Source organism: Prionailurus viverrinus, chromosome D2 (assembly GCF_022837055.1).
Source record: "Prionailurus viverrinus isolate Anna chromosome D2, UM_Priviv_1.0, whole genome shotgun sequence".
In the NCBI taxonomy this organism is placed as follows: Eukaryota; Metazoa; Chordata; class Mammalia; order Carnivora; family Felidae; genus Prionailurus; species Prionailurus viverrinus.
This window is the reverse complement of record NC_062571.1, coordinates 53,682,305-53,706,367: the sequence shown is the minus strand read 5'-3', so window position 1 is coordinate 53,706,367 and position 24,063 is coordinate 53,682,305. Positions and strand designations below refer to the sequence as shown.

General features: G+C 36.3%; 1 protein-coding gene across 7 annotated transcripts in view; it reads right to left on the bottom strand.

Annotated features, from left to right (window-relative positions):
- The window catches only part of EXOC6 (exocyst complex component 6), a 277,514-nt gene that overhangs the window by 61,911 nt on the left and 191,540 nt on the right, over window positions 1–24,063 (bottom strand). For all 7 annotated transcript variants that reach the window (XM_047824816.1, XM_047824814.1, XM_047824819.1 and 4 more), the window contains one exon: window positions 18,491–18,670. In XM_047824816.1, coding sequence (XP_047680772.1) covers window positions 18,491–18,670 — 180 coding nt within the window. The remainder of the gene's footprint in view (window positions 1–18,490; window positions 18,671–24,063) is intronic.

Sequence of the window (24,063 nt, the reverse complement as noted above, 5' to 3'; positions counted from 1 at the left end):
CATGAGTGGGGAGGGATAGAGAGAGAGAGTGACACACACACACACACACACACACACACACACACACACACACACACAAACCAAAGCAGGCTCCAGGCTCTGAGCTGTCATCACAGAGCCCGACGCAGGGCTCAAACTCGTGGACCGTGAGATCATGACCTGAATTGGACACTTAACCGACTGAGCCACCCAAGTGCCCCTAATTAAAAAAAAAAAATCTTCTGAGCATGGCCTTAGATGATATGCAATATCTTGATTTTTAGCTTCCTGTAAATATCATCGTTGATGTCATGACATCTTCCAACTCATTCTATCTTTAATAGGTAGAAAGAGAATGCAAAGGCAAACAGAGCAGTAATGGTCCAGAAAAGGTCAAGGTTTTGAAGAAATGCCTCTGCTTCCAAGCAATTGATAATATCAGAAATCAAGATAAAATGGTGAAAGCTGCATGCACTTTTGCCCAGACTAGCAAGAAGAGGAAACTAGTTTATGCTGTGTGGGAGCTGACAGGGATTATTTCTAACTCTTAAGCCTACTTGATAATAACAAATTGGGCAGTTAAGCATATGTTTAAGTAGGGAAACAATAAAATATTAAGGCTCTATAACTTTTCTCACTTGGCAACTGTAAGGAAAGGGAAGTTAAAGATGCGCTGTAATTTTCCCTGTGAAGACTGGGTACTATGACTAAGCCACAGAATTTAAGAGTGAAACAATGAAGCATCCCAGGAACTGTTTTAATAACAGCTCTGTGATAGCAGAGCCATATCTTCATTTCTTTACATAAGCACCCAGCTCAGAGTATAAGGGCTATTTAATCATTAAAATGTACTAGTCTGTAATCCCAATACAATTTAAATTTGCAAAGAAGTTGCCAGAATCACTAACACGTTAGACAATATAAGTTGTTTCCACATGGCCATTAGTAAAATGGAAAATGTCAGTCAAGCCAACTGACTCTCTCTTATTAACATATGTAGGTAGGTGGCTATCATAAATGCAGCCACATATACACAAGGATAGCCGAGAGCAGACTTTTGTCATCCAAGGATTTAAATTTAGGTTTTGACCTTTTAAGAATCTGAGAGTCCAGTGCAAGTAGGGCTTAATTTGATGAGGCACACATTTGAATAATATGCTCTGGGAAACTGGGTATGGGTGGGGGTGGGGAGGGTGATAATCACTGGGAGACTGAATGCACTCAATGCAAAGTCCCAACCTTCGAACTCTGTGGCTTTGCTGTCTTCTGTTAGTTGACATGGAAACATAACTCTTGTTAAGGTCTACACTTTTCAGGTACATTTTATAGCACTTTCTGAAAGTAATTACATGGCATAGCAGTATTCTCAAATTTGAATATTCTCAAAGTTTTGGGGCATACTCATTCAGAACGTCAAGGGCTTTCTAAATAGGTAATTTCACTGGGCTAAGTCTTAGACTGTGGGAATGGGGTTGGGGTAGATACTGTCAGATTCACTTCTAGTTGAGGAAATACCTGGAAATGGATTTTTTAAAAGAGTAAGGGAAATGTATCAAGTGGAGGGAGGTTATATATTTAAAACAAGACAAAATCTATACAAAGTGGGAGGGACTGATCAAGGTAAGTGATCACGTTAAGTTTTTTCTCGATTGTCATTTGCAAGACAATCTTGCAAATGACATTCAATGATACTCTGAGAGTATCTACAGTATGCCTTGCCAACTGCTCCCTTCTTGTTTCCAAAGAATTGACAGAGGCTTTTAATCTCAATGCTACCATCTAACACACTGATTTTCATAAGTAGAAAGATTTAAAACAACATGACAGCTTTCCTACAATACCTAAGGTCTCCTGAATGAAAGAAAAGGAAGTGATTAAAATGTTGCTGGCCCTCTGAATTCCTTCCCCGTATGTAATATTTGTCTGCACATGCTCTTTTGGTAGGATTTTCCAAAGGCCAACCCCCTTACTTTTTGTATTACAGTAACTTACATACTCTTTCTATAAGTATGTATCAGCATCTTGGCCTGCTGAATTTTGTTACCTCTGACCTGCAAACATACTGTAAATATAAATGCACCAAAGCTGTTCCACCTTTCCCATCAGCTCTATCCTCATCCTTTTCCATTCTTGTTAGGCTCCATACAGGGAAGTAAAAAGAAAAGCAGGCTCTTTGGCACCACTAGATAGGGGCTCGCACAGGAAACCTCTGACTTCATCTTTCCCTATTGTCTCCTATCTTTCTCTTCAAGGGATCTGACCTCCTTTTTGCTGTCTTTATCTGCTCACGATAAAAACATAATTCTAACTCATACATTCTCTTATTTGCATATTTTATTCCTTTTTCTTCTTCCCTGATTTCAACTTTTATCCATTTAACTTTGGAGAACAAATGATCTTTTGTATTTTTCTTTCTATTGTGGAATACAAGTTAAAGGGGAAGATACCATTTGCATTCCTAGAACTTTACCATTGCTATCTGCAACAACTTAATTAACTTTCTAAATGTGAATTCTCTGTTGTCATCTGGTAGTAAAACAGCCAGATATTGCATTTTCATTTGTTTTTAGTACTAAATCTTCCTGTTCAGAATGGCACTTTGCTCATAAAGCCAGCACCAATGATCTAGTCTATTTCATTGATAGTTATTAAAGAATAAAGTTATAGGATATTTGTAAGTGTGCATATGTATGATGCACATGCCTATACATACATTTAGTCTATGGGCTGAGAATAATCCATTCCAATTATTTCCATTTATATCTCACTGATCTGTTACTTATTGGTTAGGTCATGAGTTCTTTCCTAATCCACTAGCTTTCTACTAAATCTCTCATGCTGTTTCCTTCTAAACTAAAAGCCCTCTGTTACTATTACTTCTTCCAATTATGTCCTGAATCAAACTGCTATTTTCTAAACTTTTGACAGCAGAAATTATTAAGTGTGCTATGTTATATACACACATAAGACTTACAACTTAATGCAATTAAATCTCTTACCAAGATTAGCCACCATCAACTTAGTAAATACTTAAAAGGATTAAAGTTATAAAATTCAAGTACATTAATTTTCAACTAAAAAGCAAGATTCTCTTTTTCCCCAATTAACTTGTATTAGTGAAAATCATTTAACTATTTTATTACATTAACAAAAAGCCTAAGAAAAAATATAGTCGTGCCTAGCTGGTTCTGTCAGTGGAGCATATGACTCTTGATCTCGGGGTCATGAGTTTAAGCCCTACCTTGGGTATAAAGATTACTTAAAAATATATGTATTAAAATAAAAAAGCTTAAAAAATATAAATTCCATTTGTAAGAGTGGGTTTTAATGGTTTTCAACTTTTTCATTTACATTCTTTCTCAAGGTTCTTTAATTCTCTCCAATGAACTGATGGCTGTCAATGGTTTGTTCTAGTTGATTTTGTGTACTTGGAATTAACTTATTACATAAAGTATGGAAATGGGTATCAAAAATGCCATTAGAATACCTCCTTTATCATCAGAGGAAGAATTATCTCATATTAAGTAACTTTTTCAAAACACTGGACATTCAAGTGTCACACCTTTTAAAATTTCTCGTGCAAATTTATACAAAACTGACCCCAAAATCTATTGCTGACTTCTTAAATAGATGATAAAAATTTGAGCGTTTTGGATTTTTTTTTTTTTTTTTTTTTTTTTTTTTTTTGGATAACAGGGTTAATATCACTTCGGAACATCACTTCTGTATTTTGAACATGCATATGACTTATCTGCAGGAAATCTGTTAGCAAGCTTAGTAAGTACTTAACAATTACTATAGCAAATGAAGAAAAAGTTGAAGTGAAAGCTTGAAGTGGGACGAAGTACTTCAATGGGACGAAGTACTTGTCCTTAGTGTTGGGAATTCACAACAGTTATTTTGGTGCTATCATGTCTTTTACTTTGTTTCAATCACTGCTCAACTTATAGGTGTGAAGAGAGTTGTAGTTTGAATTAGTATGTTATTCTTTCATGGAGATGTGCAAGGAAAGAGTAAACATACAAATATTTCTAACCACTACTGAAACCACCTTTATCAAATAACTTTTGTATAGACATTTTCAAAATTTTTGCCTATGAATAAAGGTATAAACTTTCTGTTCAAAACTAGAAAGTATTCTATATTTGACAAATAAATTCGATTCAAAAATTCTGATTTTGCAGTATGCTTTTTATATTCCTTATGTGTACAAGAAAATTGCTTTTACAACAGACCATTTCTTTACTATTTCTCTCATATTAATTTAAAAAATACTTATTAAGCACTTCCTCTGTGTAAAATATTGTTTAGGTGCTACAGAAGATATAATGAGTGGATAACAGTTCCTGACACAAAGGGATTAAATTCTAATAGCAGAAAGAAGGCGAGACTTCAAACAGCTATAGTAGAGGACAAAATATAAACAGTACTGTAAAAGTGGGACAAAGTATCCACATAAGGTTAAGTGGAATTAGCAAATGCTTCGTGAAAGAGGTAGCATTAAAGATGCTTTTGGAAGAGATCCAGGAGTTTTACAATTATAAATGAAGCCAATGTAGAAAGTAAAAGACAGATCCAGGACATTGGATTTTCCACTTTGAATGCCCATATTGAGTAATGGTCAGAAATGTATCTGGAAAGAGGCTGAGATAATTCCTTTTTGTTAGCCTGTGAAATTTTTACTTTAGGTAAGCAAGAGACCTTGAAGCTTTTCAACAGGGAAATGTGATTAGACTGTACTCTAGAAAGAATAATCTAGTACAGGTATGTGTGATGAACTGAAGTAAGGAGAAACTACTGGCAAAGACTAATTAGAAAATAATTACAATCATCAAAATTTGAATTTTGATAACAGGAATAGGAACAGAAAGGTTAGGAACATTTTAAATTTCAAATGCTAGATGAGATTTAAAAAAAAATTTTTTTTTCAACGTTTATTTATTTTTGGGACAGAGAGAGACAGAGCATGAATGGGGGAAGGGCAGAGAGAGAGGGAGACACAGAATCGGAAGCAGGCTCCAGGCTCTGAGCCATCGGCCCAGAGCCTGACGCGGGGCTTGAACTCACGGACAGCGAGATCGTGACCTGGCTGAAGTCGGATGCTTAACCGACTGCGCCACCCAGGCGCCCCTAGATGAGATTTTTTAAAGGTAAGAACTTTTAATATCTACACATTCAAAAAGTATTTATGAGTTCTTACTCTGGCCACTGAGAGCTCACAACTGGAGGTCAAAAGAAGAAATACAGTAAAACGCAAAATATGATGAAGCCATGAAAAAAGGTGAAAGCTAAGGCAATTCAGGGGAGCAATACTGGGTTTGTAGTGAAAAAGAAAAATGTGCACTTGGTCATGAATCATACTGCGTTATGCACTGAGATAGATTTCTACAAGTGGATTTTGGGATAAGGTCTGTAGAGAAAAAGCACTCAGGAAAAGCATAAACAGTCTTAAAAGCAGGTAATAATAACAGCTAGTATTTTTTGAGTGCTTATTATATGCCAAGTGCTTTTCTAAGTACTTTATGTATACTATGTCATTTAACCCTTACAAAAATCTATAGGGCATATACCCTTACAGCCCTCACTTTATAGATGAGGAAGATATCTACAAATTGTGCCCTGTCATGCATGGGGTGACCACAGAGAGGTTTTCCAAATCACTGCACTCACCACAGATGCAACCATAATACTAACTTTCACAATCAAGTCCCAGGGAATCCTCCTGTTTCACCAAAATAACTATTACCTTCAAATGTAGGTTTCCACAAAACTACAAACATATGAAAAATATTGACAAGATAATTAGAATTTACCATAGATAACCAGGCAGAGAAAAATAAGCCTGCAGGAGGTTCACTACTATCCAATTCACATGCTAGCTTTGGCTTGCATTTACTTACCGGCATGGCTGCATGATCATTGCTGTTAGTCTAAGAAGGAAGTCAGCCAGGAAATCAGATAAAAAAGAAAAATGCATTCCAATAGTAGCAGAGGCAGTGTTTAAAGTAACAAAATACACTACAAAACAAGCAAGCTGGCTCTGTGTGTTTGCTATAATTTAAAAACATTAATTTATTACATAAATGTGATCATTTTGAAGATTTGTATATTAATTTTCACATCTATGCCAATCAGATAAATCCTCCTCCAAACTTCTGTTTAGCTAATCAAGTCGTCAGCATTAAAATACCAAGGGGGTACCTGGGTGGTTCAGTCAGTTAAGCGTCATACTCTTGATTTCAGCTCAGGTCATGATCTCATGGTTCATGAGATCGAGCCTTGCGTCGGGCTCTTGCTGACAGCTTGGAGCATGCTTGGGCTTCTCTCTCTCCCTCTCTCTCTGTCTCTCCCCTCCTCGTGCTCTCTCTCTCAAAAATAAACTTAAGGGGCGCCTGGGTGGCGCAGTCGGTTAAGCGTCCGACTTCAGCCAGGTCATGATCTCTTGGTCCGTGAGTTCGAGCCCCGCGTCGGGCTCTGGGCTGATGGCTCAGAGCCTGGAGCCTGTTTCCGATTCTGTGTCTCCCTCTCTCTCTGCCCCTCCCCCGTTCATGCTCTGTCTCTCTCTGTCCCAAAAATAAATAAACGTTGAAAAAAAAATTAAAAAAAAAATAAAAATAAACTTAAAAAAATATATTTAAAAAAACACCAACGTGCTAAAGACTAAATTTGCTGAACTGTCAACTTTAGAAAACACCAACTCTTTGATCGGGTTCTTTGCTATAGAGCAGCTGTTCTCAAATTTTAATTTAAAAATGCTGATTCCTAAGCTGAGGAAATTTTAGTGCATTTAGGTCTAGAGCCAGCACTGGAATCTGAATTATTGACAAGTATCTCTTCCTGTAAGGAGCTTGGATGGCTCAGTCGGTTGAGCATCCAACTTCAGCTCAGGTCATGATCTCGCAGTTCAGTTCAAGCTCTGTGTCAGGCTTTGTGCTGACAGAGTGGAGTGTGCTTCAGATTCTCTGTCTCCCTCTCTCTCTGCCCCTCTCCTTGATTGCACATGCATGCTCTCTCCCTCTCTCTCTCTTAAAAAAATAAACATTAAAAAAAATTTAGAAGTATCTCTTCCCACAGATGATTTTCATACAAAAGGAAATAAAATGTCTATTTCTGCAGATACACACAAAAACTATACTGAATATATGATTCTGAAGATGCTTAGAAAGGATAAGCCACTATGCTTCCGCATAATCTGCCACTATAGCACAAAAGAAAATACTCAAGGAAAGATGGCACACTAAATTATCTTATAACCATTTAAATGTATTTTCTCCCCAAAAAGTGAGTAACAAGTCAAAACAAAAACGAAATCATTGGTCTCAATTTAAATATATATAAGCTCCCACTGAAGTTCTGTACCAAATATACAGTACTACCTTGTTCCTCTAAAATATTAGGGATTAAATTAATTAAATATTAATTCCTTAAAATAATAAAGATTAATAAAATTAAACTAAAATTGCCTTAAATACTATTTTTTAAATTATCTAATTTACTTTTCAAATTCCACTAATAAACTATATAATATTTAAGCACTACTTTTTAAAAGAAGAAGTATTTACCCTGAAACATGGATTTAACTTTATTATATTAAACCAATGAAATTCAAAATCTGTTTATTGGTGGTAGCTAAACATCTGTGTGGGAAGCTGTCCTCTTCACCAAACACATTATGAATAAAAAACACTACAAGCAGGAATGGAGGAACAGGCAGATAGATCATTCTAATTAACCCCAGTAAGCAGTGGGCTGGCAACTATGTTAGCCAGACAATTCCTTCTTCTGGAAGACTGGACTAGACTCTAGATAATCTCTAAGTCCTTTCTAGATTTAACTTCCAATAAAAGTCAGGCAACACCATTTAACATTAAAACCACATAAGTCATAGGACTTATGTTTTCATCATAGTTCATACCATATCATTTTTATGACTTACAGGTAACAAATCAGATCAATGTGATTCATTACCATTATAGATTTTTTCAAATTAATATCCAAATAAGTAAAACCAATTTGTAAGCATGTATGTGTATATATACATGGTTATGTATATATATATATATATATATATATATATGGTTATGTATATATATATATATATATATATACATGGTTATGTTTTCACTTGTAAAATGTATTCAAAGCTGCCTATGCCACAATTTAAAAACTACAATCTGTATTTTTAATACAATTCTTTCTGGTGTCACGTGAAAGAGAGGGCGATTAAAACCTCTGATGGTATAGTTGACTATTAAAGTTCTCCTTTACAATTTTCAGTCAAGTAAGAGGACATGTGAACCCATATACTTAACTCAGAAAAAAGTTTGAACCAAAGAATAAAAAACATAAAAGGGTAGGGCTGAAAGAGAAAATAAAGTGCCAGAATGAATAAATCTATGTTTAGCTTGGGACTTTACATCTGCATGAAATAATGATGCTTAGAAACATAATATTATATACAAGGACCTTAGAGATGATCTAATCCAATCATATTACTTCAAAGAGAAGGAGGCAGGTTGTTCAGAATCAAGATGGTAGACTAAGTTAATGTTTTTGCTTCCCATCCACCCTGAGATACAAGTGAAATAAAAAGCACAGAGCTGTGAAAAGGAATAAATGTTTAACAGTGGAGAAAATGAAAGTACTTGGGGGAATTCATAAAGGGGTAAGACACTGCCCATTATATGCTAACAGGAACTACAGTGGAGCTGAGAGCCAGCTGTGTATTAGAGTTCAGAGATGGCAGGCATGAGAGAGGATGGAAATGAAAAATGGGATGGAAAAATAGGGAAGGAAACTGAAGATTTCTCACTGTGCCAATGATCCCTTACCTACAGAGCATGGTCAATTTTCATAATGAAAGAACATTTAGGGGACAGCTGAGGCTTCTGGTATAGGTGGACAGAAAGAGAGAGGGAAGGAAAAAGAAAGGGGGAAAGAAAAGCTCTGCTCATTCTGGCCTGGGGCAGTGATAATAGAAAGAAAGGCAGAGAAGGCTACATAATTTAAGAAGCTCAGTGCAAAAGGTAAATGTGGAGCCCTTTGTTCAAAAATTATTAAGAACCGCAAGAAAACAATAGCTGAGCACCAAATCACATGCAGGGGCCTTCTAAACTCAAGATCCATGCAACTTCACAGGTCACACATCTATGAAGTTGACCCTAAAGAGAAGAGGCCAGAATCTCATGGTTAGCTCCACACCTCCTCACTCTAAGAGGAATCCTAGGCAAAATTAACCCCATTTTTTAAAGTTTTTACTTATTTATTTTGAGAGAGAGGGAGAATCCCAACAGGCTCCCCACTGTCAGCATGGAGCATAACGCAGGGCTTGATACCATGAACCGTGAGATCATGACTTGAGCCAAAAGATACTTAACTGAGACTGAGCCACCCAAGTGCCCCGAAATGACCCCCAATTTAAAAAAATTCCCAGTCGATTTCTACTCAGGGGAAAAGTTTACCAAACAATAGGGTACTTACACAGTAGCAAAGTAAGCTCATGTTAGTTCTCCAGGCCTTCTTTTTTTTTTTTATTTTTTAAAAATGTTTTATTTATTTTTGAGACAGAGAGAAACAGAGCATGAGCAGGGGAGGGGCAGAGAGAGAGGGAGACACAGAATCTGAAGCAGGGTCCAGGCTCTGAGCTGTCAGCACAGAGCCTGATGAGGGGCTTGAACTCACAAACCATGATATCATGACCTGACCCGAAGTTGGACACTTAATCGACTGAGCCACCCACGCATCCCCAGGGACTCTTTATTAAAAGAGAATGAACAAAATGAAGAAACAAAAAAGTATTCAAGGGTAATTAGATAATTTAAGAAACTGAAAATATCTATCAAAAAAAACCCACCTTCTAATACTCAGGAAGAGTTGAAAGATAATATATCCATTTTTTTAAGAATAGTACTCTATGACAGAGGAACATTAAAAAGAGAAGTGCTTCACTAGAAATTAAAAGTTAATATAAAATATTCTACAGAAGGACTAAAAAACAGAATTGGGAAAATCTCCCAAAACAGAACACAAAAAAAGATAAAGAGATAGGAAATGAAGGAGAGGATAAAACACATAAAGAACTGCTCTGGGAATTCAAACATCTAACTAAATGATTTCAGGAAAGAGAGGACAGGAAATGGAAGGAATAAAATTATCTAAAAAATAATTATCAGGCACAAAGCCATTCAACCTAGAATTAGATAACCAGCTAAACTATCAATCAAACATAGGACAGAAGAAGATATTTTATGATATGCAAGGACTGAAATAGGAGGAAGTCATTGAGACAGCTTAGCAAACCAACCAGTGAGGCAACAAAAACATGTGGAATCCAGGAAACAGTTCTCTACCCAGAGATCGGAAAAGGAAAATGTCAGGTTAACAACTACATAGCAATTATACCAATTCCAGAGAGCAACTGGTACAAATTAGAAGACAAAGGCCTCTGGAGGCACCTGGGTGGCTCAACAGATTGAGCATCCAACTCTTGATTTCTGCTCGGGTCATGATCTCCCGGTTCGTGGGTTTGAGCCCTGTATCAGTGCAGAGCTTCCTTGGGATTCTCTCTGTCTCCCCCGCCCCTCCCCTGCTCTCGCTCTCTTCAAATAAATAAACAAATAAACTTGAAAAAGAAAAAGACGACAAAGCCTCTGTAGTCAGAAGATGGATGAAGAATTAATAAAGCGAAAGGGTGGGGGGACTCATACCTTTATCTTACATAGAATTAAGATACTGACTAAAGCAGGGGCGCCTGGGTGGCTCAGTCGGTTAAGCGTCCAACTTCGGCCCAGGTCACAAACTCACAGTTTGTGGGTTCAAGCCCCACATCGGGCTCTATGTGGACAGCTTAGAGCCTGGAGCCTGCTTCAGATTTTGTTTCTCTCTCTCTGCCCCTCCTTTGCTCATGCTCTCTTTCTGTCTACCAGAAATGAATAAACATTAAAAAAATAAAATAAAAAAAAGATACTGACTAAAGTAGAGGAGCAAGAAAATAGGAATATAATTATTTTATATAAAGAAACAATAGATAGAAGAAATAAAAACACAGTATAACAATCAATGGGAGAAATAGGGGGAAAGGAGATGTTGCTATGCACACACCTATCTTTCATAGTAAGGAATCACTAGATAGCCTCTATCTTTTATTAAGATAACCACCAGAAGAAATAAAAACATATGGTGAAAAATGGCAGTCTGGGAGAGTGGGACGAGGTGTCAGGAAAGAGCAAGGAGAGTGGCTATCTTCCATCCCAAATTCTTCTGGACTATTTGACTCATTTCTAGGTATGTGTATTAACTGGAATAAAAGTAAACTGAAACAAAACAACCTTTATTTTAGGCTCTATGAAATCAGACAGACGTTAACAAATTAATCCAGAGGTTGAATGATGTGTCTGTTTCCACAGTGCTGGTTATTGGAAGAATCAGGCCCAGACTCCAAATCTCAAAAGTTTTAATATAGTGGTGCATCTTCAGAAAAAACATTTTAAGGAGAGAATGATTTTTTTTAAGTAAGCTCTACACCCAATGTGGGACTTGATCTCATGCCATCAAGATCAAGAATTGCATGCTCTACACACTGACCAGCCAGGTCCAAGGAGATGTGATTTTTTTAAGTTTATTTATTTTTGAGAGAGAGAGAGAGAGAGAGAGAGAGCGAGAGAGAGAGAGCGCAGAAGACACAGATTCCAAAGCAGGCTCCAGGCTCCCAGCTGTCAGCACAAAGCCCCACGTGGGGCTCAAACTCACAAACTGTGAGATCATGACCTGAGTCAAGGTGGCATGTGTAACTGACTGAGCCACCCAGGTGCCCCGAGAATGATTTTTTAAAATATTAAAAATTTTTTTTTGATGTTTATTTATTTTTGACAGAGTGAGAGACAGAGCATGAGCAGGGGAGGGGCAGAGAGAGAGGGAGACACAGAATCTGAAGCAGGCTCCAGGCTCTGAGCTGTCAGCACAAAGCCCGATGCAGGGCTCGATCTCATGAACCTTGAGATCATGACCTGAGCTGAACCGACTGAGCCACCCAGGTGCCCCGATTTTTAAAAATATTTATTTACTTATTTATTTTGAGAGAGAGAGCGTAAGTGAGTATAAGTGGGGGAGGGGCAGAAAGAGAGGAGAAGAGACAGGGAGCGAGAGAGGGAGAGAGAGAATCCCAAGCAGGCTCTGTGCTGTCAGTGACAGCACGGAGCCTGATGCAGGGCTCGATCCCATGAACTGTTAGATCATGACCTGAGCTGAAATCAATAGTTGCACACTTCAACAACTTAGCCACCCAGGTGTCCTGATTTTTAAAGTTAGATACTATCCATTTCTGTCCAAATCATATATCTTCATTTATTATTGGATATATATTTGTTTTTCACTTAAAGAAACCATAATATGTTTCAAAATTATATATGGAAATAAAAATGCATGTTAAAAAGTTAGTGGCACCAGATACATTTAGTAGGGAGGGAGACTATGGCCCTATACATAAAAAATTTACAAAGGATACTAAATTAGGCTGTCAATAAAACACTTATGGCCTATGGCTGGAAGCAATCAATTAAGTGAAGGGAAAAACCCTTCAAAGTAAACAATTAAAAAAGGAAATATTTTAAAAGGGAACTAGATGGGGGAAGTAGATAGAATTTAAAGATCGAATAACATTTCCCTGTCCTGAAAGTAGTTCCTACTATAATATTTTTAATTTTATTTTTGAACATACATACTCTGATTTATTTCTTGAGTTAAAAGTAAATCATTTTTCTTTGGCAATGTGATTTTAAAATCTATACCATATTTAGTGCTATGCCGGTAAATGTTTAACAACAATTCTCTGGGAAAAAAGCCTTCATTCATAAGATTTGCTGATTTCCACAGTCTAACTATTCCTACCTACAGCTACCAATGTGATGTCACTGAATGCACAGTTAGGCAGAATTGTGCACAACAGGCTTTCATAATATGTATTGCCCACCACTATTTTAAAGCCATTTTCTCCCAGTAGAAAGGCATCTCTAATCTTAGAGTAAGAGATATGGGGAAATGATTCTATTAACAGATATTCTTTTTATAAACAGCTTTTTAGGCATCTATTCTGTAATAAAGATGCCAAACTCATTATTCCTAGCAATCATGTCTATTTTTTTTTTATCATTTGTCACAAGACTTATATTAATGCATTAAACCAAAAGTTAAGCATATTTGAAAGCAAAGAAACATATATCTTTCTTGGAAGAAAAACTGGTATTTACAATTCAAACAGAAACAATACCAGTTTATTTAAGAACTTTAGAGTGGTAGCAAATAAAAGCACAGAAAACTACATTATGGCTAAAGATAAAATGGAATTCTGAGAAAGGAAGAAATATGAGAAAACTGATCATTCATGATCTTCCATTTACTTCTACTATAAAAGATAACCATTTGTTAGCATAAAATTTGGGTAAATTGGGCCCCTTTGCAAATACAGATATGAAGAAATTAAAGAGTCATTACCATTTATACATATCCTTTAGTAGTTGTAAATCCATAAAATCATCTTTATTGAAACAAACACATGACTATTAGCATTTATGAAGAAAGCAAATGTTTGTTGTTCTTTCTAGAAGCAGACCAGTGCTGGGTTTTTCGGTAGTACACTCACAGTAAAATGTTAGTGAATTCCATTGGCAGTCTTCATGAACAGTAACTACGTTTGTTCAAGTTGCTTAACAACCTTTTCTATTTACATATGTGTAAGTGGTGAATGAATGTTTAAAAGCGTCTTAAAATTCCTTTGGTTTTAAGTTTTCTAGCTAATATAAAATCTTACTTTAAAAAAACAAAACTTACTTACAAATCAGACTTAAACTAAGTCTCATAATTGCATAGAAGAAAATGACTTGTATAATACATGCCAAAATGTTAACAGTGGTTATCCTTTGACAAGATAACAGGTAATTTTTATTTCTTCTATACTTAGATGTATTTTCTATTGTCAGGAAAAAAATATGAGAAATAAGGGTTATTTACATATCTGAAATACTATGAATATTAATATTATTTTAGGGATTAAATTTTAGATTCCAAGAATATTAATCTAGGGATGAAATAACATTTTCTTCACAGAGTAATGAGACTTCACTGGCATCTGTTAGTCATTATAAGCAGTGCACTCAATGTATACTTATTTATTCATATCAATACACTTTATAGTGAATATCTTTCACAATCAAATTTTTTAATGGCTATATAATGCAAAAGTATAGAATTCAGAGCTAAATAATATCAAGCTAAAAATGTAGGCATAAATACAACACACAAAAAAAGTAAAGTACATTAAAATGAAACTAATACTACAAAGGGCCTTAAAACAGTAACAGAGGAAGAAAAAAGAAGACAAAACTAACATTATTAATAGTACTTACTTCATGCCAAGAACCCTGCCAAGCGACTTTTTTACATACTATTTTAATTCATCCTATCTATGACAGTCCTATGGGAAAATGAATTATACCATTTTGCGAAGGTAAAAGGTTTAGAGGTTAAGCAACTTGCCAGGATTCTGGAAATAGTAAATTATAAATCTAAGGTTCAAGCAGAAGTCATGCTAACTCTAGAGCCCATCCTATGCTCTCCTCACTTCAGCAACGTGGACCCCAAGAATGATAAAAGATAAATGGGTTTTGTTTTAATTGAGTCATAAAAAGGCAATTTCCCTTGAGGCAGATAATATATTTAACAGGGCAGCTTAACATTTTGAGTAATGGGGTAATACTAGTCATTACTGCAAATACTGCCTATTTAGCTTGTTGTCAATTTCTATGGTCAGCAGAGAGCTGATGAATAAGTATTTTCATATGGAAGCATATTAAATTACTTTACTTTTCCCTCTCCTGCATAGACCTGTACTGGCTGAAACAGTGCAAGTGAAGAGACATAGGTAAGGGAAGAAATATACCAATTCTCTCACTCATCCAAACCTAGAAATAAGAAGTGCCTACAGTGAATATTATTGCTCGTCTTCCAAATCCTACACCTTTCTATTGCTACCATAATGTAGTTAAAAAGTGAAAATAACAAAAAGTTCTTTCCCTGGGCTCCAACAAAACCATTATTATCCATTAATTTCTATTGTTCTCATATCTTGTGAGCAGACAACAAAATTGTACTGGTTGGATAATAACTTTTCGGAACCGTTGGAACCTTTCCAGGAATGTGGTCAGTAACTGGACATCATGATTACCTGTGATTGAGAAAATATTCTTTTGCAACAATGGCAGGGACTGACAAAAACTAAATACACAATGACACTAAAAGTGGAGCTTTTAAACTAAGTGTTCTGTCTTAGGTATTTTTTAGGGTTGTGCAAAGAATCAGCTTTATCCCACAGCATCAACTTTTGTGTCTAATTATTTGCACTAATAGCCAATACTTACACCATCTGAAAGAGTGATCCTTGGTCTCACAGCTCGCATTGACTCTAACTCACTGCGTTGACCCTGAACAATGTCAAGCTAGGATAGTTAGGGCACATGGCCACTACTTAACTCTCCATGTCTGTGAGTGGGATAGCTACTTCTGTTAAAGCTGACTGATTTGGGACTAAATGTGATAAACAATCTTCTGAAGCTTGAGAATTGAAGGAGTCCAGAATGGGCCTCTCCCTCTATCAGGGTCCAAGGGTAACCTGAAACTAAGGAATTCTTTTCAGCCTAAAACATTCAAACAAAAATGGTAGCTTACGTAATTTGCTTAGAAAAACAATACATTTAATAATACTGCTTCTGATCTTTGCTTAAAAGAAAACAAGACAGTCAAATATTTTATACAATTTCAGTATTTCAGAGAATATACTAAGCAATAATAGAATTATCAACTCTAGCTAAAACTTACTATAGTAAATAATTTAATATTTTTGCTTTGGAATTATGTTTCTAGTTTATTGCTTGAATAAGCATATACTGTTGCCACATCCATTTTCTCTTTTCTTAGCTGTGAAATACAATTTTCTATTTATCTGATCATGTCCTATACTTATTATTGTATTTGTTGGTCTACACTGTATAGCAGCTTATTTCCTTTACAGGAAAACCGATGTTAAATAACATAAAAATCCAAAATGGCATATGAAGAATCCCCTAAAACTATATAAAATATCGTAATAGATTACATGAGTGATCTAGTTAGTCCAAGAAGATCTGTCTCTCTCAGTGTTACTACAGTACAAGAAAGCAGCCTTTCCCTCCAGATGTTAGCCTCCTGAAGTGAGATATTTGCCCCAACCATTTCTAACATATAACCTCTCTTAATCTTCTCAATTTATGCACAAAATTCCTACCCATCATGTTGTGCTAAGCTGTGAAAGATATTGCAACATAAAAATATGATGTGTATGTATCTGTGTACATGTGTGTGCACACAGATCTGTTTACTTTTGTACACTGCTTTCGGCTAGAAACATGGAGATGGATGCTGGCAACGTGAATTCAAATTAATTCAACAATTATTTAAAATATACTACATGAGGAACATTTTCTTAGAAATTAGATGAAACATCTATACAGATTAGATGTCTATTAGAATTAAACATATATACAGGTTCCCTTTTTCAACACAAAGAGAGCAGTTAGGAATATAATATAATCCCTGGGTAAGCTTCTAAAATCTCTTTGGCACAGATCCACTATTAAAATCTCTTTAGGAAATTCTTCTATTTATTTTTTAGCAACACCTGCCTTCAACTATTCTAAATGGCCCTCTGGAGCAACTTGCAATGGAAAGTCAAAAAATTAGGAGAATAACTTTTTTTTTTTCCATTTTAAACAGGAGAGATGGGTGGAGGCTGTTGGGGAGGCTTGAGATTAAGTATTTTTGTATTCAGCTACACCTCCTTTCTTTTTTCTTTTTCTTTCTTTCTTTCTTTCTTTCTTTCTTTCTTTCTTTCTTTCTTACCAGGTGGGATTTTTTTCTTGTGTTCAGCTACATTTTATTGTGAAATAAAAAGGTCAACAATTTTTTTTCTATTTTATTTGTAAAAGAATTACTCCACTCATGTTTTAATAGTTCTATTATTTCTAATACACCTAATGAAAAGCATGTTCATCCCAAGATAACCTCTTTGGTCTTTGCATTCCTCATCTGAAGAATCCAATGCTTCAGCCTATTCAAATCCAAACATCCCTGCAATTTATATATATATTTTTAATGTTTCATCAATAGATTGTTCAAAATGTATATGCATTATTACTATGTATCAGGATAGAACAATGTTCCAGCTTTACTCCTCATCTCTGGCCTAAAAACACCTAATAATTTCTTGGCTTTTCTAACTGGAAAAGTCATTGATTATATTGACTTTAATGAGAACTACCCCTATTAAGAGTTTATTTCAAGATGCTCAACGTCACTCCTCATCAGGGAAATACAAATCAAAACCACACTCAGATATCACCTCACTCCAGTCAGAGTGGCCAAAATGAACAAATCAGGAGACTATAGATGCTGGAGAGGATGTGGAGAAATGGGAACCCTCTTGCACTGTTGGTGGGAATGCAAATTGGTGCAGCCACTCTGGAAAACAGTGTGGAGGTCCCTCAAAAAATTAAAAATAGACCTACCCTATGACCCAGCAATAGCACTGCTAGGAATTTACCCAAGGGATACAGGAGTACAGATGCATAGGGGCACCTGTATCCCAATGTTTATAGCAGAACTCTCAACAATAGCCAAATTATGGAAAGAGCCTAAATGTCCATCAACTGATGAATGGATAAAGAAATTGTGGTTTATATACACAATGGAGTACTACGTGGCAATGAGAAAGAATGAAATATGGTCCTTTGTAGCAATGTGGATGGAACTGGAGAGTGTGATGCTAAGTGAAATAAGCCATACAGAGAAAGACAGATACCATATGTTTTCACTCTTATGTGGATCCTGAGAAACTTAATAGAAACCCATGGGGGAAGGGAAGGGAAAAAAAAAAAAAAAGAGGTTAGAGTGGGAGAGAGCCAAAGCATAAGAGACTCTTAAAAACTGAGAACAAACTGAGGGTTGATGGGGGGTGGGAGGGAGGGGAGGGTGGGTGATGGGTATTGAGGAGGGCACCTTTTGGGATGAGCACTGGGTGTTGTATGGAAACCAATTTGACAATAGATTTCTTATATTGAAAAAATAATAATAAAATTTGCATACATTAAAGTTCAAAAAATAAATAAATAAAATAAAATAATATTCATTACACTGGAGAAAAAAAAAGAGTTTATCTCAATTTAAGTCTATACCGAATTTCAGGGTTTTGTTTTGGTTTTGGTAGAAACAAAGTTGTAGTTATTTTGGCTGAAAGTAAAATAAATTAAAACTTCAAACAATTGGCTAGGTTATTAGAATTCTTCACAAATAGACGTGTAATAATGGAAAGAAAATATTCAAGCCATGAAGTTGGTTTGAGCCAGTAAATCTCAAATTAAGATTAAATTCTACATATATTTTAGTAAGCAAAATTATAATATAATTTTCTGGGATTTTTCATACTTACAGGTAAATGAGTAAACACTTGAAAGATGCTTCTTAAAAAATTAATAAGATCCATTAAATAACCACTAGCTCTTCCATCTGGCTCAGACATTGTCCAGTCATAATCAGCAAGCTGAACAAATTCATCAATTTTTTGATTAAGTTTGGTATATATTTCTCCTTCTGCTGCATGTCGGGCATCCTGATAAGGGATAAAGTAACAAAAACAAAAAGTTATAGAAGCAGATAATTTAAAAACCTTTCTTGGGTGCCTGGGTGGCTCAGTTGGTTAAGTATCCAACTTCGGTTCAGGTCATGATCTCATGGTTTACGAATTTGAGCCCCACATCGGGCTCTGCATTGACAGTGCTGAGCCTGCTTGGAATTCTCTCTCTCTCTCTCTCTCTCTCTCTCTCTCTCTCTCTGCCCCTCCCCCACTCTTGTTCTCTCAAAAGAAATAAACTTAAAAACAAGTGTTCTCAAAATTCTAAAATTTATTTTATATTTTTCTTTGATCTAATATTTTAGTCATTTATTCAAAATCCAAGAAAATTGTTAGTTTTTCGGCTGGCAGTAGTCTATTTGACTGACATCACTTTTTCCCCCCAACCTCCTTTATGGGGTAGGATAATTTATGAGTTATTAATCCTGAACTGTTCTCACAGCTTTAAGAAGACTCATAGGAGAGACAGAAGTTTAAAAACAGAAGTTGTCAAGAACACAGAAGACCACCTCTGTCCACTGACTGAGAAGAATAAAGTTGGATGGTAACAGAAGAAATGGAATAGTTTCAAGTGTCTTAAGTTCAAGAGGAAAAAAAGAAAAGAGAAGAAAGAGATAGTTAACTTCTCAGAGGAGGAGAAAAGAAAGGATGAGAGTGATGCAAAAACACCAGAGTGAAGGTCTCCAAACAGTCTCTCCTCCATAAAAGCAACAAGAAAACTTGCAAAAATAGTCAAAATCAACTTTTCCAGGACTCTGGAAATTAATTTAAACCTTGCAGTAATCCAAATAGTGTTTATTCAAGAAAAACAGCTTGGTAAGAAAAGGAGCATTGCAGGGTTTTAATGTGCCCTTATTTCCATTCTTCTTCCCCTACTTTAGTTTCACAGTATCCTTGAAAATCAACATCCTACAACTATAGTAAAAAACAGTAGCCTGACAGCCATCAAATGGAACAGAATGGGCTTGGAGCTCCTTCAAAACCACATTCCTGGAGAATTACCATTATTTCAACTACCTGATGGTTTCCTGGAAGACCCCACTTACAGGGATGTCTTTCTTTGATTTAAATTGGGGCTTGTCCAGTGCATAAAGCCTTTTCTCCGGGGACATTTGTTGAAAACAATTAAAGGTAATTGTTGAATATGGCATATGCCTGAAGGAATGGATAACAGGGCACACAGTCAGCTAACTTTAGCTTAAAAGGAAAACCTGGGGAATGAGATATACACAGATGACTTTGAAAGGCTCTTCCATATTCCTGGGAATCTACAAGGTTATGTACACATGTAGGGCTATGCACAAGCTCAGAAAAGACCTGAGAAGGCTCTAAGCTCTCATTTATGACTGACCTTGAAGCTCTGTACAAGCATGAAGTAAAGGCTAACGTAGAGTTGTCAAATGCCTGAGTGTTTAAGGTATGCCCCAGTACCTACATAGAGTTCTTCAGCAAAGACTGGGAAACTTACTGGTTCTAGGCTTTTCAGGAAATCTGTGTCCAATCATTAGTTGGTCACTAAGCTAACCAAGGAGAGACTTCAGTGGCCACAGAGGAGAAAGAATAGAGACTTTATAGAATTAATTCAGAAAAGTCACAACCAACCAGCCAACCAACCAACTTTGGGAAGAGAGGAGAATCAGATTTTCAGAATTGCCACAATATATTATTTAAGTGTCCTGTTTTCAACAAATTTATGTCACGCAAAGTAACAAGAAAGTATAACTCATATACAGGGGGAAAAAAAGCAATCAACAGAAACTCTTAGTGAGAAGGTCCAGTCATTGAACTTTTAAGACAAAGACCTTAATTCAGCTATTTAAAATATGTCCAAAGGACTATAGGAAACCACATCTAAAGAACTAAAGGAAAATACTGCAATGCCTCACAAAATATAATGTAAGTAAAAAGGCAGAATTTTTTAAAATAGAAATTCTGGGGGTGCCTGGGTGGCTAAATCAGTTGAGCCTCTGACTCTTGATTTCAGCTCAGGTCATGATCCCAGGGTCATGGGATTGAGCCTTGCATCAAGCTCCATGCTGAGCGTGGAGCCTGTTAAAGATGCTTTCTTTCTCTTTCTCTCTCTCTCTCTCTCTCTCTCCCTCTGCCCCTCTCCCCTGCTCACACTCTTGCTTTCTCTCTCAAAGAAAAAACAAAATTTTTTTTAAATAGAGGGTCATTCAGTTAAGCATCCCACTCCTGATTTCAACTCGGATCATTATCTTACCGTTCCTGTGTTCAAACCCAGCGTGGGGCTCCATACTGACAGTGCAGAGCCTACTTGGGATTCTCTCTCTCCTCTCTCTGCCCATCCCCTGCTTGTGCTCTCTCTCTCACTCAAAATAAATAAACTTAAAAAAAATAGAAATTCTGCAGTTGAAAAGTACAATAAATGAAATGAAAAAATTACTACAGGGGTTCTACAGATTTGGCAGGCAGAAGAAAAGGATTAGATTAACAATATAAACCAACTAAATCTAACAGACATCTATAGAATATCCCACTCAAAAACAGCAGAGCATGAATTACTCTCAAGTTCACAGGGGATGCTATCCAGAATAGGGCATATGTCAGGTCATAAGGCAAGCCTTAAAAGGACTGAAATCATACAAAGTATGTATTCTAACCACAATGGAATAAAATTAGAAATCAGTAATAGAAGGACATTTGGAAAATTCACAGATATTGGAAATTAAACAACAGACTAAAATAAATAACCAATAGGTCAAAGCAGAAATCATGATCAAAATAAGAAAACATTTTAAGATTAAAAAAACAAAAACACAATACCAAAACTTATGGGAGGCAATGAAAGCAGTGCTAAGAGAAAATGTTACAGTATACATGCCCTATATTATAAAAGAAAAAGAACTCAAATCAATAACCTAAACTTTCACCTTAAAAAACTAGAAAAAGAAGAAATGGTAGTTGTGGGTTCTCATTCAGAAAACAGTACTCTGATGGAGGCCACAGATTAGGCACTGTGGCCTTTGAACCATAGCAAAAGATCCCCATGTCTATGCTTTTCTTTTAAAGGCTCATACAGACTTAGGGAACATCTTGCAAGTTAAAAGTTAAAACTAGATGGATCTCTGCCTTTCCCTCAGTTTTTGTTTTGTTTTGTTTGTTTGTTTTTGAACTGCACAAGGCCCTGGAATACTTTTTACAAAAAGGTGAACAACTTATCACTCTGAACAGTAAAGCATGAGGGACAATGTCATATTTCTGACAAAACTAATACCTATTTAGATTTCTTAATTTTTTTAAATGTTTATTTACGTTTGAGAGACACACGAGAGAGACAGAGTGTGAGCAGGCGAGGGGCAGAGAGAGAGGGAGACACAGAATCTGAAGCAGGCTCCAGGTTCCGAGCTGTCAGCACAGAGCCCAACGCGGGGCTCAAACTCACAAACCGTGAGATCATGACCTGAGCGAAGTCAGACGCTTAACCAACTAAGCCACCCAGGCGCCCCCCTCCCCCATTTAGATTTCTGACTGATACTTCAGTATCACTAACCATTAGTAGTCACATATTATGTTTGAGTAGAGTTTAATCTAGTTTACATTTTATATCATGCCTATGAATAAGATCGCTATAAAGACACTGAGATAAGTATCTCACAACTCAGGGAGAGATACAATACTGTAGTTCTCCCCTTATTCACGGTTTCACTTCCGGTGGTTTCAGTTACCCATAGTCAACAACAGTCTGGAAGCAGATGATCCTCCTTCTGACCTTTCCCCAGATGGTCAACAGCAGCTGAATGCTATGTCAACAACGCCTACATCATTCACCTTACTCCATGTCATCACATCGGCATTTTATAATCTCACATCATCACAAAAAGAAAGGGGAGTACAGTACAATAAGGTATTTTGAGAGAGAGACAGACAGACCGACCATATTCATATAACTTTTGTTGTAGTACACTTATAATTGTTCTATTTTATTATTAGGTATTGTTAATTTTTTACTGTGCCTGATTTATAAGTTAAACTTTATCAGAGCTAGGTATGTATTGGAGAAAACAATATAAATAGGGTTTAGTACTATCCGAGGTTTCAGGAATCCACTGGGGATGGATTGGACATACCCCTGAGGATAAGTGGGGGTTGGGGGGGGGAACTGTGTAACAAAACATGACTAATGCTATATTATAGGTTTAGCAAAGCATCCTGAGGAAATAGTTACTACTTATTTGATAAAAAGCTTGATGGAGATAGTATGTCATTTGAGTTGTAACTTTAAAAAATATAATCAGGAACGCTCACTAAGTATTTTAGTTTGTGCGCCTTAAGAAATTTTCAGAACAGTGTACAAAATGGTAAACATGAACAACCAAAATGTGCTGTTTTCATATTTTAAAATGCTTTTTTGCCTCCCTTTCCAATTTTCACAACGTCTAACCACTCAGTACTCACTGCCACATTGGGCTGATAAAACCCAACTACTGTAAGTAGATGTCTTTCCATTGGTGTCCCTGTTTTCACAGTAGGACTGGAACGGGAATTCCAAGAAAGATTTTTCTTCTCTCCCCATTCACATTAATATGCATTAATTAATTGCATTAGCCACAGCAATAATATACATCTCTTTAACCTAACAGCATTAGGAGGAGATATCCAAGATAGCAAATGCCTACAGCCCACAGAGCTATGCCACAACATGTTTTATTGATATCATTTAAATGCCAATGTCTCAAAGCAATGTAAATGTTTATTTACCACCTTGCATTTTGCCCCAGTGTTCAAAATCAGCCCCCTCTATTTATTTCATGTCTCACTACCTTTACTGAATCTAAGCAGATGAATATCGATCATTATAGAGCTGAAGCGAGACCACTATTCTAGAAGGCATCCACATAAGGGGAGCCTAAAACTCAAAACTGTATTAATTATCCCATAATACCCATTTCCCTTATATCCCAAAGCAAAGACAATTTGAAGTCTGATTGCTCCTAACCTCTACTATACCTATCTGCACTCAAATAGCTCTATGTGATTTTTCTTGCTTTTCTGGGATGTCTCCAACATAGGCAGAAAGAGAAAGAGCTGCCTGACAAAATTCTAAAAACCAGTATCAAGAGACTCCTCTCCCCCAAACTCGCAGAGCTAAAGTACTTGGTGAAACTTTACACATTTTTAAATAGCTGTTCCTTTAAAATCCTAATTTCAACCTAATTTTTTATTATTTTTAAAAATTAAGCTTATTTATTTATTTTGAGAGAGAGGGGGAGGGACTGGAGAGGCAGAGAGAGAGAGAATCCCTAGGTGGCTCAGCACTGTCCGGGCAGAATCTGATGGGGGGTGGGAGAGCTCGAACAAGGGAACTGCGAGATCATGACCTGAGCCAAAATCAAGGCTGGGATTTAAAA